This window comes from Dunckerocampus dactyliophorus, chromosome 3 (genome assembly GCF_027744805.1).
Source record: "Dunckerocampus dactyliophorus isolate RoL2022-P2 chromosome 3, RoL_Ddac_1.1, whole genome shotgun sequence".
In the NCBI taxonomy this organism is placed as follows: domain Eukaryota; kingdom Metazoa; phylum Chordata; class Actinopteri; order Syngnathiformes; family Syngnathidae; genus Dunckerocampus; species Dunckerocampus dactyliophorus.
In genome coordinates, this window is record NC_072821.1 from 24,797,043 (window position 1) to 24,818,843 (window position 21,801).

At 39.8% G+C, this 21,801-nt stretch overlaps 1 protein-coding gene across 1 annotated transcript in view; it reads right to left on the bottom strand.

Moving 5' to 3' along the window:
- Positions 1-201: 201 nt before the first annotated feature.
- Positions 202-21,801, bottom strand: part of cd151l (CD151 antigen, like) — a 31,341-nt gene continuing 9,741 nt past the window's right edge. Inside the window, exons 3-8 of the mRNA XM_054771099.1 lie at positions 19,326-19,517; positions 8,602-8,676; positions 4,398-4,502; positions 1,616-1,774; positions 1,386-1,472; positions 202-1,287 (exon numbers count right to left, since the gene is read on the bottom strand). Coding sequence (XP_054627074.1) covers positions 1,228-1,287; positions 1,386-1,472; positions 1,616-1,774; positions 4,398-4,502; positions 8,602-8,676; positions 19,326-19,517 — 678 coding nt within the window. The 3' untranslated portion in view covers positions 202-1,227. The remainder of the gene's footprint in view (positions 1,288-1,385; positions 1,473-1,615; positions 1,775-4,397; positions 4,503-8,601; positions 8,677-19,325; positions 19,518-21,801) is intronic.

Genomic DNA, 21,801 nt, shown 5'->3' on the forward strand with positions numbered 1-21,801 from the left:
TTTTGCACAAAGTGTTCACTCGTGAAATGCAACCAGTAGAAGCATATTGTGTTCCTTACATGACATTAGTTTTAGGAAATAGCTGCTGCCGATATCGATATCGGTAATGAAGTGATTGAAAATATTGGATATATCGGTAAGAAAGCCACTATCGACCATCTCTGTTAGTGATGTGTTTGAGGAAGATCAAGGTGAAATTCTATGTATTATATACTACATTTTGAATACTTTATTCATGATCGTCACAAAAACAAAATCTTAACTTCGAAAGACAATGTATCACCAAAAGCGGTATGTGATGGCATTTGGTAAAGACACAGTATACGCACAAGTCAGTCAGTGTATATTTTGGCATCAGTGGTATAGAGAAATACAGTAACATAAAAACCAGGCACTTTTCCATCAGCGATGTTGGTAGGCACAAATATTACGTTGAAACATCAGCCTTGCAAATGAGGCTAGATGCAAATGGTTAAAATGCTGCCACTATCGTGTTATTAAAGTGATAGTGCAGTTATGCTGGTGAGAAGGTGCAGTCATCGTACCGTCAGTCTGGCAGATAAAGTGCCCTTGCCAACACACTGGGGATAAGAGCCTGATCCAACAGTGGCACATCACTATGTGAAGACACACTAGGCAATAAAGGATAAACTACAGTAATAGCTCACAGGAAAGCACCTCAAACATTACTGAGAATAGTCATTTACAAAGTATAAAAACAGTGATTCTACTAAGTGTTGAGAGTTTAAAAGGCCACGGAGGAGTAGATATTTAAAATGCATGACTGGTTAGTTAATATGGAAACGTGATGCTCCAGCAGGTGAAGCGAGCTTGTTAAAACCTGCAGCTGGTGCTGCTGGGAAAAGGAAATGCTGTCACCAGGTTTTAGTCCATAAAAACATTACAATACATTAACATCACTGTATTGCACGCAGAGGGAATAAAACTGAGGATTGAAGAAAAATTCCCACAGAGGGTATCCCCTACTAAATTAAATATTCAGAAGCAATATTCCCAACAGTTTCTCTCTGAGGCTTTTTTTTACAGTGTTGTAATCTTGAGACTCTAATTACTTATTAAAGATCAATTGTTTTTCCACAGTACCACTATAAGGAACTCAGATGTGTAATTTGATCCCTCACCTCCTCCCACAAGCAAGATGAGAAAAGAAGCAATGGGATGTTTAAGTATGTCAATGAAGTGACTTATATCTCTTTCTCTTCTTCTCTAGTACGGCTCCGTCTTCAGACTTTGGTATAGGCAGCATGTAAACACCATCCCTATTATCTGGATATTGCATGGAGACAATCAAAATGATCAAAATTACATCTACATACACATTTTTATGTATAAGATATGTTGTAAAAAGTAAGGACTTTATTTACCTGCACACAGGCAATCCCAACACCCACCGCTCCAATGATCTTCAGGTGGTCCTGGATGAATTTCTCCAGTTTTGAAATACAGCCACCCTAAACAAAATGCAAAAGTGTCATAAAGCAGAATCAGGTGCTTACAATTTGGATTACTGATGACACAAAGCGCACCAACAGCGTGACCACCTTATGGGTAAGGCTTAACCCACTGCCCCCATCGGCACCTTTCACGGACTCACCTCAACCTTGTAGATGTTGGAGGGGTGCCCCCCACGTCCGCAAAGCTCGGATGGAGTCTTACAGCAGCTGTCAGGCACTACCCTACCGTCTCCATCTCTGGAGCGGATCCAGACACTCTCCGCCCAGTCGAATGAATTGTTGCTCCCGCAACACTTGAACTGATGGGGGAGACAGACAGAATACATAATCGTACATTAGGAGGGAAAATGAACCTACGCTGACTCCTGATAGCCAGAGATTTCAAATAATGTGACATAAATCAAATAGAAGACAGAACTGCTACTCAGATGTAGCAAAATCTGAAAACACTGCTGATTGGTTCGCTTAAAATAGAGGGGACACAATGAGGGATGCTCTGATCAGAGTTTTATGCTGCCGATTCTGATCATCCATGAGTGAGATTGGCCGTTACCAATCACATGGATTAACTGTACATTTTTACATTTTTTTGTGGTGAATGGTATTGGTCACGGGCACCGTTAGAGAATTCCAAGGGCCCCTGGCAAATAGGTAATTATTAAAAAAAATAAATGTTTGGGTGGATTGTCTTTTTTTTCCTTTGTTTGTGTGAAACATTTTTTATACTATTTGACACAAACCTGAACTTAATTTGATGCATGTTTTGGAGTAATACGAATACAGGGGAAAAATAAACTGTTCAATAATTATTTTTTAGCTCAGCATAACAAAATTAACAGAATAAAATAATACAAATAAATATCTAATAAATACAAATCTGTCTTGCTTACAACAAAATAAATTCAGTTTCCGGGTTGCAGGGGTCTCCGACTTTCATCACTATTACAGCTGCCACCTATTTGTGTTATATTTATGACTGGCATCATTTATATTGTACACTACTTTATTTACCAAGCACATCTCCACTCAAACAGTGTGGCCATCGGCTTTATGCTATTTTGTGCTCATTTGTCATTATATAAAAAGGCTGAATTCAACAGTTACAATAAATTACTATGAGTTGAAGAAAATATTCTTTGACGCTTTGTGAGCTACTCAAAATCAACTGGTGAGACAGGAGACTGCTGTGATAGCATCACCATCATAAGGCTGGACACACTGTGTGGTTATGTTCATTAAACAACCACACACACACACACAGAGTGACAGTGATAATGACAACAAGAGAGTAAAGTTGTTCAGTGACACAGTAAGTACCCCTTGAATGTGATATCCACTTGTGGCTTCCGCGTGGGACACAAACGAGCTCTGAACTAACATTGCTCGTTTGTTTTAAAAACAAAATGTCACGGTGGTAAAAAGTCACATTTGGGATGCGAAGACCAAAAGCACTGGCTAGCTAGCTAGCTGCCGCCAAGGTAAAATAAAGCCAGTGATAGCTAGGCAAAGCTTGTAAACAAAGATGCAAGAATAGTCGAATGGAGATAGGTTTGGTAAGGGAGTGATCAAACACGCTGGCATCGACTGGCGTAGCCTGTGGAAAACTGAATACGAGACGCATCATTTGTTGGCAACCCTATATGTCACAGCAGACATGCAGTATTTCCTGCCGCACGTCGATGGCTTTTTGTGATCGGCTTTGAAAGGCGTTTATCGGTACACGTCGATTTTTTACGGAAATCGGCGCATATTGATCGGTGGCCGAACGATCGGAGCATCCCTAGCTTAGAATAAAGAAACCTTCATTGCGGAATCCTCCTTGCCATCTGTTTGAAATCAGTCATATACAAAACATGACAGAATGGAAGTTCTCAGTTCTCAGGTTTCGGACAGGTGCGATACCAAAGTGTGCATGTCTGCTGCCGCTCACAGAGGACCAAGGAATGCTCAGGTTGTTTTGGAAAAATTAGGGGGCAACTTGATTGTGTGCAGTTTGAAGTGTGTATTTTGCCAAGAGTTGAAAGTGAGCGTCTGTGTGTGTAAGTCATCATGCTGCTCCTGTGGATACCGTGGATACAGGTTTGTGGACTTTATCGATTTATGATATTGATCCGATATCAGCAGAAACCATACATACTTTTATTTTTTTGGTAATGCAGAATGTTAGGAAGGTCTTGTTAAAGTGATATTACTCAAGCAGAGAATAGTCAGCATCAGTAGGAATGTGAAAAACTGACCCATTTACTTCTTGATGTATCTGGTGTATAGTTTTAGCCACAATGGGCATAATGTAGCGGGGCTTGAGGTGCTCAATGAAGCTTTTACACACAACATTACTCAAATCTGACAGAAGCTGGCTCGTTTCTGTTGTAGCCAATGGCTTTCTGCTGTCCCGTGGGACTTTCTCATGCTTTGCAAATGTTGCAAACAGCGGTGGATGTTTCAGGAAGCCGTGTTGTTGCAAAAATCCTAATGACATTTAAATGCGCGATGATTAAACTTCACCGGTCCTGTGCCACCACAAGAAACCTGTGCATGACACTTTTTCGGACTTAAACAAAAAATACTGCCACACGGCTGGCATCACTCCCACTCCTTGCTAAATACGCTAGCAGGTGTTGTGATCACGTGGGGTCTGCATGGGGAATAGAAGTGCTGCTGCTTGATAGAAGTGCTGCCGTTGAGACTGGAATGGACAACTTGTATCGGCGTGCCAATATCGGAGATTTTAGATGCGGGCCGATATAATCTGATACTGGATTTTTTTGCTGATATTGGACCGGTATCCGATATATATCGGATTGGGACACCCCTAATTATTAACACACATGTCCCAATATTTTGTTGATGTCGCTGACATTTTAGAGCTTGTGCTGCTAAAAACAACATCAACATGTCTCTTGTGTCACATCCAAACAATACCTCCTGTTGCAGCTTATCCACAGCACTGGTAACATGATCGTGATTATTCTGTTGGTACTTCTGGACCATGGTCTCCCTCAGGTTCTGCTTCAGCTCCTCATTTAACTGTTCACAGACAGAAAAATGCACACACAATTCATGATACAGCAACAAAATTCATCTCAGTCCATCGCAGACTATGGCTGGTAATAAATTAGTTGTAACGCGGGTGAGATTAATACACCGTCCTGACAATAGGTGGACAAAGGTTCTACACATGAGGCGGAAGCAAGAGCGGAGGGGGGGGGAACTTATGTATGTTTTGTTCTCAGGAACGCTCAGTGGCAGAGCAGGGAGGTCTGGAGGGGCTCAGTTTCTATGGCAACAAGCCAGTGGGGAAACCACTGTAAATCAAAGCATGACAGAAATATCAAGGGGATGAATGATGGGAGGAAATATAGAGGACAGAGCAAGATTAGAGAGACAGGGTGGAGAGAAAGAGGAAACATGGTAAAGGAAGGGGCCAAGGGTTCAACACCTGTTCACAGTTTAGAAAACACTGCATCAGTGATGTGAAAACAGCAAATAAAAAGAATCAACACACTCTCAACACCCCTGATTTTTAAGTCTTTACAGTTCATCAAGATCTAATTTAGGTTTATCTGTATTATATAAAAACAAATAAGAAAACTAAAATAAAAGGTAGAGAAAAATGTGAGACATTTCCTTAAGCTGGAGCTGATTTATTGGTGAGCTATTAACAATTGCAAGTAGATGCCTACTTTCTTTTTTTACCCAAAAATGTCATGCTGAAACTGAAAGTGAAACTGTGAACGCAGCCCAGGTCTCGCTTTTCTAACAGACCACTGACCAGACTGTGATTACTTTTGTAATAATGAGCATATACATTTGAAAGATAGAAGGGCATCAATGAGTGCAAGATTACCTTGCAACACAGCCTCTCCCTGCAGCTGTGGCCCACCGTTCAATCCAATTGAGAGAGGACATGATGCACTTGAAGCATGCATACCCTTTAGCAATGACTTTCTTGCAGTGGGTACAGCATTGTCCTTCCTAGCTCTCAACCCCAAAATACTCTGGAATAACTTCATAGCCAGCACACACAAGGTGCCATATTTTTTCAAATTATTTGTTCCAATAGCAGGTGCTGACCTCTGGTGTCGAATGCTGTGCACTACATCACCTTACTGCACACACTTTTTATCAGCAGTTTCTGTGAAAATCACGCAGCTGGATGAGCAGTTTTGCTTTGCCATATATATTTATCTTAAATTAAAATGTAAAGGCATGTACAGAACGGACTTAAATTTTTAGTATGTTTTACAGGCCGCGACCCTAGTGAGGACAAGCCGTATAGAAAATGGATGGATGGATGTCTCATACAGTAGGTAGGAAATATTTGATGTCTTTAGGAAGTGGTTTAAAATGCGATGCTAATAGTGAGCCATGTAAAATGGGGTCACAGTATAGGATTAAGTGTTGAGTACAGCTATGAGGTAGTGGCAAGAGAAGACAAAATACAGCCAGAAGCACCACCCACATCCACCCACACTGTTTCACTCTGCTGTATAGAAGCAATATGGATACAGTATTACCTGTGACAGTGATGGATGGTGGTGGTGAGTGAAACAACGCCTGTGTGAAGGCATGTGTGGTTTATGCAAAGCGACAATACTTCCAATATGATGAAGCGCTAAATAAGACATTACCCTGGCGTGCCTGTTGACAGCACAAGGAGGAAAGCCAGGGATGAAGAAGATTCTTCATGCAGCATCTAAGAACACTTTTTCTTTCTATTCTACTTTAAATGTGAATCAGGAATTTATAACCGTCATTCTCAACTGGTGTGTCGCGACCCCAAAGTGGTTTGTGGACCCATTTTCGGTAGGTTGCAGGGTCTGTACTTGCTTTTATTCTGATTTTTTTTTTTATGCAGTGGGCTGTGATGACAACACTCTGTACTGCATAAGTGCTGGGTATTTTATGCATATTATATACCTGCCGTTTAAGGGGAATGTACATCTTAACTGTCTATTGGTGGGGTTCAAAATCGTAAAATTGTTATGCTGGCACGTATATGGGATTTTCAATGTAAATTAGCATCGAGCTAGCGCATTTGTTTAAACGTATTTCGTTTATGTTGCATGTCACAGAGAAATTACTTTGCATCTTGTGTAATTTATGCTTTATTTTATTGACATGCTTTATTTCTGTATGTTCATTTTTTCAGTGCTTCAAAGTAACGGCTGTGAAACGAAAGAGAACTCAGCTGGAGTCTTTATTGACAACCTGTTATCCTTCTGCTGAGCTAGCAAGTCGAGACCAAACTTTAGTGGGTGCAGAAGAGAAAATCTGTACGGACGCTTTTTGTACTAATTATTGTGTTTGCGGATAAAAACGTCTTGTTCCTGAAATGTTCATGAAACTTTTGCGCTGGCACACAGTGTTATTTTTGCACTGGACTGTCTTTTCATTAAACAAGATATTGTAGTAGAAAATTTTCCGTAATTTGGGTCGCCGCTTGTCATTAAGGGGTAATGTTGGGTCCTGCAGCCCAACCAGTTAAGAACCACTGCTTTAGAAGATATTAAAACTTTATGATAATATATCACCTATCAAATAATATGGTAGTGGAATTAATAAAGAAGTGCAGAACTATATATATATATATATATATATATATCCCTATAAATACATTTTTAGCTTCCTTTTAAGTTACCAAATATATTCAAGTGGAAGTAGATAACATAACAGAAGTGGAATGCAAAACGACTCCACTTACCAAATGTGACTGACTGAATTTGTGAGGGATTTTAAAATCTTTTTCATTAGATGTGTTTCCACGCTAACAGGCTTCCAGAAGGGTATCATACAGTCGATGAGGAAGACCAAAGTAAGTGAGGAGGATTGGCTTAACTCACACAGGGGTTGTATGAAGCGAGTAAAGAGAGAAGCTCAATGACTGATCATAAGATGACAACTGCTGTATTATAAATGAGGCATTCATAATGAACAGCGCACCTTCAGACTGACCTACAGTACAAACTGCAAGACTTGCAGACGAGTTGGGCTGTGATAAAAAATAAAAAATACAAAAAGACGAGCAGTGAGCCTAATGTGACAATGTTATATTGTGGAGAGGAAGGCTGTCAGCTTTAGTTAAGATTCACATTTAATACAGAAAATAAGCACAGCAGTTTGTTGTGCATCCGGTGGGAGCGGAGGTATTCTGTTTAGACATTAAACTGTTTCTCCCCAGTTCCTTTTTCGCAAAGTAGTTAAAAGCTCTTTTTAAAAGACTGAAATTTCCTACCTGCAATTGGCTTGTCGTCTTAAAAATAAAGCAGCGGCTTCTCCTGTGACAGCGTTATTGACCGCATGTCAAGATGAACAGGTTTTTGTCAAGCATCAAAAAGTATTGATCCTTTCACTGGAGTGCCTGATAGCAAGCATATTTTTGGAACACTGGAGTACCCGGAGATAACCCACGCAACATGCAAGCTCCACACAGAGATGTTCTCAATTACTTTCAGTCATGCCCCCGCTGGGGGACAGAAATGTTTTTGCGCCCCTCCCCCAATTTGAAATACTATTGAGAAACTGATAATATTTATTTATCTGTACTGTACAGACTGAACTCTGAAACTGAAACCAGTGAAATGCAACAAAATGGAGAGCAGTGAAGCATACAAACATATTTAAGAGTCCAATTCCATGCTGAGTACGACAAATTCATACATGTTGGCAGGTCTGCACTAATATTGAAAGTCCTCTCTGCCTCTCACGCCCCCCCGACAGTTCACCGCGACCCCCACTATTTGAGAAGCACTGCAGTAGGCCAACGTGTGACCCGTCTCGGCATAATAAAATAATTCATTATTAATGAAATATATTATTAGATATTACACTAATTTGCTTGGTAACACAAGCTCTGATGTTTAGTTCAGATAGCTGAGCATTTATTGACCTACACTGCAGAACTGCCAACATGTACGCATTTTGTGTACTCTCTACTGCTCCTGTATCAAGTCACAATGAACATTTTTATTTGAATGTGCTGATTTCTAGAATATAGAATAGTAGACTATAAAATAATAAGGTAAAAAGGAATACTCATATAATACAATCAATAAATGACGGGCAATATTTGCTTTTTTTCCCCCCCACTTCAGCCCACAATATTTGGTGATGGTTTAAGAATTACCTGCCGATAGTAGATGTAAGCCAGGACACCAGCAAGGATCTCCAACAGGAAAATACACAGCAGCAGGACAAAATACTGTAGACAGATAAAAAGACACGTTATAGGACAATGAATTGTGATTTCTGAATGTCTGTGAATGTGACATGACTCCCGACGTCGCGTGTGTTAGTGCGGGAGGAAGATGGCTGCATAGAGGACAGCTGAGTTTGCTGATACAACCTCTGGGTAGACGTTACAATATGATCTTTATCCTTAATTATGGTAGTGACAATCCAGTATTGAGAGTACAATGGTTCCGAGTGAGCCGCATAGTGTATTCTTCCGCTGAAACTAGTTAAAGCGAGCCTCGTGTTTACAGACCAAAATTAAGTTTTAACTAACCACGAGTGCAGAAACTAGGGCTGGGCGATATTTACTTTAAGCACGATATCAAACACAACCATATTGTGTATGTCCGTCATCTCTCTGCACTGTGTGAGCTCCTGCCCCCACCCCATGTATCCAAGAGAAGGGAGGAAGGTGCAGCAGAAGCCCAGCTGCTCAGTTGAAGCGACAACGTCTGCGGTGGAAGAATTTGTAAGAATGTGGCCCTAATACTCCGTACTAGCTCAGTAATGTGGGCATACTTCGAATTCAAAGCATTAAAAAAAATATATATTTTTTCCACTTTAAAACTTGGCACAAACTCCAATATGAGAAATGTGTGAAGCTGCGCGCTGGCTGTACAACTCCTGCCACAATACAAAAAGGTGTCCTATCACATTGCTAAGATATGGTCCCGTTGCAACAGTAGAAAAAAATGATTTAAAAGCCTGCTGAAAACAATGGACTCGCAATGTCCAGCGACCTTCGCAGTCACAATTATTTAGCATGACAAGCTCTACCACAAATGTACAAGGAAGTCAGACAGTTGCTAAGCCTGATGCAGTTGACTGCCACAAAACAAGGACATGCTTGTGTCTTCTAAAAATTTCTTCTTAAACCGGCCACTCCTTCATATTTTGTTCTTTTGTGCTTTTGTTACTAGCATTTCAGCATAGCTAAAGGTTTGTTATAGAAAAAAAAAGGATTATATTTGACTTTTTCTTTATTTAAAAAGGAGAATGGCCGACTTTATTTTAGCGGCTTTTCTTAGATACCATGTTTTAATGTGCATCTTGCATGAAGCGTTAAAACTTCCAAAAACATCCTCATGTCATATTTATTTTAATAAAACAACTTCACACACATATTTGGCTTTGATTTTGTCTAAACTCACTTTCCTTAAAAAAATATCGGGATATATATCATATATCAATATTCAACCTAAATATATTGGGATATGTCGCCCAGCCCTAGCAAAAACTCAGAATGCCGTATGAGGAACACCAGTAATCACCTGAAATCCAGCTGGTTTCTACAACTATAAAAGATATAAGAATATTAACGTTTCACAGAGGCATGTCTAAGATTTTTTAATCTTTCAGTATTACTTGGGGTTCAGAATGTATCATGGGAGGATTGACCAGAATTAAAAGGCCAGAAAAGACATTATCAAACTAAAACGTTGACCTACACATTCCCTTGACCTGCTGCTATGAGAGAGGAAAAGATTGGCTCAGTCAGTGGATTTAGTCTTTGATTTGATCGCTTGGCCTGATTAGATCACTACATGAGTGAGTCTGAATGCTGAGCAGTTTGGAATAGTGGTGTACTATATAAGCATTCATACGAGAATGAGTGCTATTCAACGATTAAATGACCTAGCACATCCATTTTCTACTGCTTACTCCATTCAAGGTCGCAGGGAGCTGTAGCCTACAGACTGGTCAACATCTAGACCAGTGGTTTTTAACCTTCATGGAGGTACCGAACCCCATCAATTTCATATGGCCATTCACCGAATCCTTCTTTCGGGAAAAATAAAATATAATTTTTTTTCAAATTCAAGACATAGGTATATGTTTGTTTACTGGTGCACAAAATGACGGAGACAGGACACTGACTCCCATCACGGTCTGTGATACATGTGAATCCATGCTGTACATATTCATCCGACCACCTTTTTTTTTTGCTCGACATAGTATGGCTTAAAATATTAAGGAGGAAATCACACGACGTACTACCATATCAGTTACACGTTGACTACTTGATGGTGCATTTCATTTGTACTGGGAACTGGGAAGTCCGAGTGAGTGACGTGATCTCGGAGTTAAAAGCGTTCCAGTTGCCAAGTCAGAAAAACTTTACACTATAGCAATATTTTTTATAAATTATTTATTGATTATTTACCGTTTACACTTTTAGTATTGTTATAATTATCCATTATCCTCGTTTAATATTACTACTGCGTCCAAACTCATATTTACATACATACACATATACTGTACATGTAGTACTGTACATGTAGTACCTATATCATTGGTAATATTACCTTTTACCCTACTTAAGAACAATTCGACTTAAGAACGGTCGTCATACCAATTGTGTTCGTTAGTTGGGGACCTAGTGTATATCACATTGACAAAAATGTGTACATTAGAACCTCGGTTAGCCTTATTAACCCGTTCCAGAAGGAAACGTACTCTAGCTTAATCCATTTTTCCCATAAGAAAAATTCAAATCCAATTCATCCGTTCTGGACACCTAAAATGTTTCCACTAAACACACACAAAAAATAGTTTTAAATACAGAAACCAATTTAAAATGCATATAAATGACAAATAAAAAGGGATAAATGATTATCCACCATCACATTTCCCTTGATTGATTGTTGAGGCTGCTATGAGGCAGTGAGATCCACACAGACACCACCGTTATGTTTTGCTATGATATTTATTTCTATAATATTTCATGGATTGAGCCGTGTTTCTCACCTTCTTTATCAAAATGCTGGCACTTGCAACTTTCTTTAGCGCCTTTGTGGGTTATTTTGCAGCCGTGATCAATAAGAAAAGCAGAGAATCGTGACATAACTGTGTTAGTTTACAAAAGACTACAATTAGGACAATGAGACAATGACTTGCAGCTTAGGTTTCCATGCTAACTGTAACTCAATAGCAGCATTCCGCTATTCAGGGATGTTTTGTGATAAAAAATATGTTACAAACACAGTTGAACCCACAGTGTATTAATAACACGACAAGACGGGTGCCATGTTGTACACTAACCGGAAAATGTACATGAACAGAAGGAACCTTTTTGCATAAAAACAAAAAATGTGCTAACCGAGACGTACGCTAACCAAGGTTCCACTGTACTTAAAAGTGTAAAAAGCTCCATCCATCCTACCATTTTCGATGCCACTTGTCCTCACTAGGATTGCGGGTGTATGCTGGAGCCTATCCCAGCTGACTTCGGGCAAAAAAGCTTACATGCATATTTTGGGAATGTAGGAGGAAACCGAAGTATCCGGAGAAAACTCACGCACGCATGGGGAGAACATGCAAACTCCACACACAGATGCCCAAACAGACATTCGGACGTGTAAAAAGCCAATAAATGTTTCATTTACTTTTTCTTTTGGACAAATACTGAGTGTTCTGATGACGGTGGTCTGACCTTTCACCAAACTCTTTTGTGCAATCAAACAATGTGGGGAAAAAGCTGCAACTAAAAAGAAAACACTCTACACATATTGCCATAATGTAGAAACTGCTCAGCAATATTTGATTTGTTGTACAGTTTCACTAAACCACACCAAGTGACAAAGTGTGATATAGAATGTGTTGTTGACCTTCTGTCAACAGGCAGGTGACTCCAGAGGATTCTTTATGATCATCTTGCAGGCAATTTAAGGTTACAGTGCAATCACTGCCAATATGACTCAGCAGGCCCATTCACAGCTGTTGCAACTTCCGAACCATCTGTGGCTTGATGACGTTGTAGCGGATATCTGGACTTTTTTTTTGTCTCTTCTTTTTAGCATTAGTTGTAGCTATGCTATGCGACATGATTGAGGAAGATATTCAACTGTTGGGAGCCAACGTCTTTGTAGAATTTAAAAGGTTGGCATGTTTTGGCTCAAACTTTCAGACTTAATTACACATCTGGATTTGGTAACCTGGTAAATGTTTAACACAGAAAGTGAACAAACTATCAGTAGATGCTGAAACATGGAGAAGGCGTAGGGTTAAATAAGCTCGACTTCTTCCTACTCCTTTTCGGACATTTTGAATTGTGTAAATTGTGACAAGTCGTCCCTCGCTACGTCACGGTTGGAACATCACGCACTCACTCTATCGTGGTTTTTCAAAAATTAACTAATTCATAAATAAATGATCACAGTTTTGTGGTTGAATACGCCCTATTAGTAAAGAATAAATAAAGAAATAAAAGCATGTTTAAGCAAACTGTACATATTCTTGGCCTAAGTTAAGCCTTTTCAAGCATAAAATGCCTAAACGAACTAACTAAATGAACTAAAATATAAACACAAGGTAGTAGAAGCGGTCTAATTGTGAATGTAGTATTCTACATTGGCTACTAGGTGTCAGTAATTGTTCGGTGAGACGAGCACCAGATGTGCCAGAACAAGCATTTATTGCAGGTTTAAATGATGCAGGCACAATAATAATAATAATAATAACAACTAGAGAATTCAATTTCGACTCTGTCGAAATTGCGTGTGAATGTCTGGAATGCAGAATTGCAAATGCAGAGGCTTAACTGAAATACTTTAGAATGGTTGAATGTTGAAATGTAAAATGACTGTTAGCAATGCTAACATGCTAATGTTATCATGCTAATGCCTAGCATGACAGTGCTATGTGTTTATATCTCTCTACCTATAAAAATGGCAAAAAATTTAATATGCTAATGTTAGCATGCTAGCATGCTATAATTACTATGCTAACACCTAGCATGACAGTGCTAAGTGTTTATATATGTGTCTGCTTATGGAAATAGCAAAAAATGCTAGCATGCTAATGCTTAGCACAATAGTGCTAACGTAGTGTTAACTTACGTACTGTGTGTATGTATGAAAATGGCTAAAAATACTACTATGCTAATGTTAGCATGCTAATAATGCTAAAATGCTAACATTAACATGCTAACACCTAGCATGATAGTGCTAAGTGTTTATACATGTGTCTACCCATGAAAATGGTTAAAAATGCTACTATGCTAATGTTAGCGTGCTAGTAATGCTAACATGCTAACGTTATTATGTTAACACCGAGCATAATAGTGCTAAGTGCTTATATAAGTATGTACCCATGAAAATAGTGAAAAATGCTACTATGCTAATGTTAACATGCTAGCAATGCTAACATGTAGCGCGTTTAACAGAATGAGCGTACAGTCAAACCTGTCTTAGCGGCCACCTTTATAGAACAGCCACCTCCCCATAGCAGCCACTGAAAAATTTCCCCCAGCAAATTTACATGTTATAGACCCTGTGTATAGCAGTCACCTGTCCAACGCGGCCAGCGGCCACCCATTTTGTCTCCCTTGATCAATATCTGCCTGCATATAGCGGCCAAATTACCAACTCAAGTAGAAGCTTCATGCACGAAAAAGTTTTGTTTTTCAATCAATGACGCCGTCATGTGTAGACTTTAATTACTGAGTCCTAGCTCAGTCACAATCATTCACAAGAACCACACAAACTGTCAGTTGTTCCACACAAAAAAGCCGTCTTCTTTTGAGCTTGCTATTTCCTGGTCAAACATGTAACTTTAAGAGCATTTGCACCAAAACATTACCGCAAAGTAAGCTGGGAACAGGACGTGCTCCCAGCGACGCTACAATAAAAAAAAACATCGCAAGCGTGCATGCGGCAGCGGGAGCAAAACTGAGTTGGGTTGTACTTAATTGAAGTATTTTAGAATGTACTCACGTTATTTTTGATCAATCCGCATCCACAAATCCATCAAAGTCCTCATCTTCTGTATTCGACACAAACAAAGCCGTCTTCTTTTCCGTTTGCTACTAGTCTGTTAACTTGTCAGTGTTATTCAGCTCTGAAGCAAAGAAGGAAACTTCTCCTGTTGCTTCTGCCAACTTTATTTCTTGAACGCGGCCACCAGACAGCAGCTCAGAACACAAACACATCTCTCAGCATCGTCTCTCCTTCCTGCTTGCCCACAAGGCAAATTTTAAACAAGCCCCACTACATAGCTGTCCAGCCAATGCCTGTAAGAAATGACACCGTTTATTTCCTGGTGCGCACTGGTCAATACTGTAATGCCGCTTGTTGTGGGGAAGGAGAGACTCACGTCGCCGATGCACTTTAATGGCTTTATTAACAGCAGAGAACACTGCAGGACTTTACATCCACGCCAACATAAACACACTTCCCAACTCTCTTGAAACTCACAGCTAGCACTGAGCCTAGCTCTCCTGCTCGGGACGCCCACCGTCCCGTCCCGTCACTTCCTGATGAACTAAAGCTGTAATGACACTCTGCCGTATAAAAAGTAAAATATTAAAAACAAGCGTAAGACATTACTAGCACAGCTTTGTTATGTGGGTCGTGGATATATTCTATCAGTGATTATTAAGCCTCTAGCTTCCTTTTAGTAAGTAAAAACCTTGGCTATGATTGCTCTACATTGTCATGTAGACCTACAAAGTACACTTAGAAGAACAAGAGGTGAATAAATGTATTGCAACTGATGTGAAACTGATGAGGGGTAGGATTAAATAAGCTTTGCTTCTTCCTACTCCTTTTTGGACATGCAAAATTGTGAATTGTACTATGTGATGTGCTACTGTTTGACTCATGCATGTTCAGGATTAAAACCATGAACCATGATAATAACAAGCCTAGTAGTGCTGTACAGCTTTTATCCGCAGTCCGCAGTGCCCTCTACTGGTCAACATTATTATTATTATTTCCCCCCCCCCCTTTTTTTTCTTTTTTTTCCTCTACTGGTCAACATTCAAACTGGACGCCAACCTGTCTATAGAGGCCACCTGTCTATAGCGGCCACTTTTACAGACTCCCTCTAGTGGCCACTATAGACAAGTTTGACTGTATTTTAGCAAGAATGTTCTGAATTAGTTGATTGGTTTGATGTAACACTTTGAATGAGAAATGTGGAAGTATCTAGGAGTCTTTAGATCAAAGGCATTTTGCGTCCTGAGGAAAAATTGGGGGATTTTTGTGAAAAGTATGAATTTTGGGAAAAAATTTGAATTTTTGTTCAGTATAGATATTGAAAGCCTGAATGTCTTGAACGTGTTGAACAGTTTGATGTTGGAATGTCTTGAATCGATTGAGAAATGTGGCAGTGGTAGCAGGTAATTAGTTTTAGCAAAAATTGTGAATTTTGGGAAAATATGGAATTTTTGTTCAGTATAAATATTGGGAGTCTGAATGTCGTGAACGTGTTGAAGAGTTAGAAGTTGGAATGGCTTGATTCGGTTGAGAAATTGAATCGGCCGTCCACTGGAAGAAGCCCATTGAAACAAAGCAGCATTGGGAAAAATTTTTAATTTTGCAAAAATTAGGAATTTTTCGTACTGTTGCTCAGCATGATTGTCCTGACTTTGTTGGATGGTTTGATGTTGGAAAGAGGTGAATCGGATGAGAAATGTGGAAATAGTAGCATCTTCATAAAGGTAACTGGCGTTACCAAAAATGAGAATTTTGCGAGAAAAAAAATAAAATTTAAAAAATAGATAGAATTAATGTCCTCAACGTATTGAACAGTTTGATGTTGGAATGGCTTGAATTGATAGAGAAATGTGGACCGTGAAACTTTTCTTAGAAAAAGAAAAATTGGGGAAAATTGGAAAATTTGGAAAACATGGACATTTTTTTGAATGTCTGAAATAGTGAATTTTGAAGTGCTTATTTAGTGGAACGTTTTCATAATTGGAATGTTTTGAATTCGTTGAAAATTGTAGGAACTGTGGATTCATTTTCAAAAGGGAATATTTTGTGGAAATTTTAGAATTTTGGGAACTGTGGATATTTTAGAAACGTGGAGAAAAGACAGCACACGTTACGTGAATAAGTGGAACATTCTTGTGTTGAAATATTTGGAATAAGTAAAAAACGAGACGGAATAAAAAGAAAAATTGGTGCAGAATTTTATAAGTGAATGCATTCACACAATAAGGTAATAAGTCCAGTCCTGTCCAGTTCTATCCTTCCACGACAGGAGATATGTGATGTTACACATATCGGTATCGGTTGATATTTGCATCAGAAATTGAGAGTTGGACAATATCAGCATATCGGTTATGGGCAAAAAAGCCAATATCGGACATCACTAGTGTTTTCCCAAATCCTGTTTAATTTTTTCCTAAATTCTATTTTTTACATTTACATTTTTTTAATTCATTTTTTTTCTTTTTTCACTTATTTTATCAACATAGATTGTGTGTTTACTTGTGTCAGCGAATAAAACCACAAAATGCAAAAATCCTTACATTTATTAACGCAATACATCATTGGACCATTTTTCCCAGGATTTTTCTAACTATTCATTGCTGCAGAATCCTCAACAAACGATCGCATCCACGCTTGTGGTTAAAGAAGATGTAGTTGCAGATGCAAGTGCAATTGTTTTATTAATATAAGCTATTTTTTTAAAGACACTCTTATTTCATTACCACTATTACAGGATGTGTGCCGCTCTTACTCTGAAGGCCGGAAGTACGGTGTGTGTTGAAAATGTATTTTGACTGTTGCTAATTGAGATAACGAGCTGGGCACCTCTTGCAGCCGTGACTGTTGTCTTTATTTCACGTACAAAGTCAGCGGGCGTGGGCATCCTAAAACGCTCGGTTACATTACCCAAAACACAACTTTGGCACACACACAGCCGCACTCGCGTAAAGGTAACTCAGGCAGTTCACACTGGCCATTGCTGTTCGTGGGCTGACGCTCGGTGAAGAGTGTTTTCTCTGACTTACTTCAGGAGAGGGCTGGTTAGTGTTTTTGAGGACATGCCGCTATAAATGAGCGGTCCACTGGGGAACTATTTCCCCACACGAATGTTCCTTCTCCTCACGATTCCAGCACTTCATTCACAATATGTCAATATCCACGAGATTCTGTTTTTATTGGCCATTTCAATGAAAATGATAGGGCCCTACATGTGTAATGTTGACATTTAGTTCTGTAAGAAACATGACCAGAGGCAGGAAGTCTCAACTTTTCATATAGCACCAAATTTAACAACAGTTATTAAGTTATGAAAGACTCATGAGGTTGCAGCGCAGACGGACTGTAAACTGAGCAACCTGACACAAATGAATTATGAACTATAAAGCGGAGATCTCGTTCACCTTTGCTTCTGCTTGCAGCTCTCTCAACCTGTTGCCTCATATAAATAAAGTGCTCTAATGAGTCCTAGTCAACCAAATTCTCTGTCAGTGTTTCCCATATATTTATTTGTCGCAGGCCACCACAGATGCTCTAACTTTGGGAGAAATTTTCAGTCTCTCCACAAGAGCTTGCAACCTCTGTTGGCCATACTTCATGTTTAGATGTAGCAATGTTTTTTCCTCCACTCTGAGTATCATTACACACACCACACCCTTCCTGTTTGTCTGGCATCAATGTTGTCTTTGTGAAGTAAAGGGAGTAGTAGAGTCAGGTTGTTACAGTTTGAACCTGTGACATTTAAAGGATAGGTCAGATTTTTTGACAGAAGTAGATGCGAGCATCTTCGTCACAAACACATGAACGCACAGGCGACAGTGCGCAGGGATACAGCGGGAGACGGATATAACGCCAAGCATTTTGTGATGTCTGATTTTTTTGAGAAGGCATTTTTGTGATGCAAATGTGTCAATCTTTTGAACACATATTGTTTTGAGAAGCCAAAATCTTTACTTAATTGTCCCCAGCAACTAAGTGGAACTACGTTCTTCATCACGGAAATCTGACCAGAACTGGACTTAGGAGACAAAGTGGGGGGTAAGTCACTGTTATTGGACTATATTGCTGATGGGGATGTCATACAACTTCATGTAAAAAAAATCCGAACTATCCCTTTAAATTAAAGGAGAGTACTCCCACCAAATACAGGAAGACAATGAATCAGCCTATTTCCTCCCTTATGTTTGCCCTCTTTAACAATCTAGATAGCATCTCTCCTTGCTGACAAGTTCATTCCATCACAGTGATTCATCGCCCTAATATAAGCTCTTCAGGAAGTATGGGGCATTTACAACTACACAACACACACACTTACACACACACACACTCACTCTAAATCAGTCGTCATAACTCACATAATCATAACATTGTAATGGGCTTTTTTATTGTTTACACACAAAAGTATCTTCAGTTAAGTTTCCCTCTGATAATAACTCAAATGTAACTTAGGGTCGCCCTTTAAATCCGCCAGACAACAGTGATTTCTTTTATGTGAGAGTAACAATATTGAACCATTCAAGTGTCACGCATTCGCCTCCCTTAGTCCAACACTACAGTGTCTTGAATCAAATATGGCCACACAGTCTGTTTTGTCCTGACAGATAATAAGACCATGGCCTGCACAGCAATCTTGACAAAAGTGTGTGTTAACTGTAACAAAATGCAACATAAGACCTTTATGTGATACACATACTTTTCAACGTCAGATGACAACAACTTACATGATGGTGAAAACCTAAAGGCTTGAGGGGTGGTTTTTACATTTTTATCCAGAATGTGCATTTAGTTAGGTTACCTAGTACCTACCATACAGTTATAGCAGCCTCCTGTTCTGTTCTGCTTGGTTGGACAATGTATGTTTAATACAAATGCACATTGTGCAGCCTATGACGCAGTCTCTTACCACTCGCAGTAGCCTCCTCTGCTCCTTGAAGGTGGCGCAGCATCCCAGAACGCCTGTTACCATGACGATGGCTCCAGCGAGGACCAGTATGTAGGCAGAGGCAGCATATGTCATGGAGGGGAGAAGGCTGATGTAGTCGCTCTTTTCAACCAAAGTCCAAACACCCACAGCCATCACAACGCCCCCTGCAAGCTGAGAGAAGAACATAACATGAGTCAGATCTCGAGAGGAGGAGGCGTCTGACACTACCGATGTCAACAAATGAATGAGTGTGAACTGAAATACCTGTACTTAGGATTCATGTTGCCACTCTGTTTACTACTGATAAATTAAAGTTATTGAAGTGATAAAGACAGCTGAGATGTCCGATCCGATTTTTTTGAATAGTGTCCGATTGTTTTTTGTTTGTTTGCTTGTTTTAATAATAATAATAATAAGCTTTTGTTACAAACATGCATTTGTGGTTATGAAAATAGCTCTTCAAAGCTGCAAACAATCCATCCATCCATTTTCTATACCGCTTCTCCTCATTAGGGTCGCAGGGGTATCGGGGGTATCTCAGGCGACTTCAGGCGAGAGGCGGGGTACACCCTGGACTGGTCGCCAGCCAATCGCAGGGCACATATAGACAAACAACCATTCACACTCACATTCGTACCTATGGACAGTTTAGAGTTGCCTCACATGCATGTTTTTGGAATGTGGGAGGATGCACGCAGGCACGTGGAGAACATGCAAACTCGGGGAGAACATGCAAACTCCACACAGAAATGCCCCAGGGGAGAATCGAACCCTGGTCTTCCCGATCTCCAGGCTGTTATTGTGTGGCCAACGTGCTAACCACTAGACCACCGTGCAAACAAACAATATATTGCTGAATTTACTTTTTTATTACACAGCATGACCAACAATATTGTTTGGCTCTTGTAACAAACCTCTGTGAGTCAGGCCCCTAATCCAATAAATGATCCAATAAAAGCTCAAATTGAAAAAAATGGGTGTGCAAAATACTTTTAGGGTAAGACTAATCAGTTGACATGATTATAGATCCATTTGTGGTATGATGTAGAATAAGATTTTTTTTTTAACAAACTCTCTGAGGGCCCTATGATATCCGTTTTATTTTTTCCCAAATTCCGTTTTGTCCGTTTAAATTTTTTAGAATTCAGTTTTTTTCCTTTTCCACTTATTTTACCAGCATAATGTGAGCTATTTGGGTTAGTGAATAACATGCAAAAATCCTTACATTTATTGATGTAATACATCATTGGCCTATTTTGTCCAATAAATGAGAAATGGATGCTCAGCTAACTTTTCTAATGGGATGTCAGCCTCAGCACACATTGCTACAAAATCTTCAACAAACTGTAATGGCCGTGCTTGTGATTAAGGAAAATGGAATCACAGATGTAATTCCAATTGCGTTATTAGTGTAAGATATTTTAATGACACCCTTATTTTGTTTACACAATTACAACAATGACAAATGTGACAAAGAGAGCTGTAATTTTGAAAGCTGGAATGTATTGTGTGTGTTGAGAATAGCAATCGACGGTTGATACGCGCCGGGTGCAAGATAAACGTGCCTCTCGTCTTTTTTCAGTCAGAACCTGCACGTCGTCAGTGGGAAATGTAAAGTGGTCCTTACATTAAAGCAGAAAAACAACACAGTGAAAATACTCATCCCGCCTGAGTTGTGCACACACACACACACACACACACACACACACACACACACACAGCTGCACTAGCTAAACTAAGCGAACCTCGCTAGCTTCCATTTACACTCCGTAACAGAGGAGTTTCCAAGGTTTTTCACCGCCGTTTCGACATGTTTAGTAGTGTTTGTGCAGTCCCTATTATCAACCAGCGGTTATGGTGGCACTTCCCGTGCGAGCTCCCTTCACGCAGCAGTCCGGGCACAGTGAGAGGGAACTACCGCGATAGCTACAGAGCTGAACATCTAACATCCAACGTGAAACTAACTTCACCACGGACATGTCTACATGGTGCTGTTGTGTTTTGTTCTTCTTGCGGGTGGCGCAAGCCGAGTCGCAACCAGCTTTGAGGCGCATTACTGCACCTACTATGTACAACTATGGCTCAGAGTTACGAACGTGATACGGCAACCGGATCGGCCCGATCTCGTGGCGGAAGCCGATATTATCCGATCTTCACAAATACAGCGGATGAGCAGCAAATCCCGATGCTGAAGATTGGATCGGGACATCCTTAATGTTGGCAAGTATAGAACTTGGTTCGAGATAGCTCAAACTCAGTTGCGTACACTCAGGGTCAGTAAAGCCTTCTCTGAAACACAATCAGAACCACTGACCTACATTTACAACTTAAATTATAGTATTTGTTCCATGAAACCATATTGAGGGATATTGAGGGTGGCGGTCGAGGGCAGTCGCCTGGGCCACCTGGTCTTCGGCAGCCAAATCTGTTCTTGGGACATGGAATGTCACTTTTC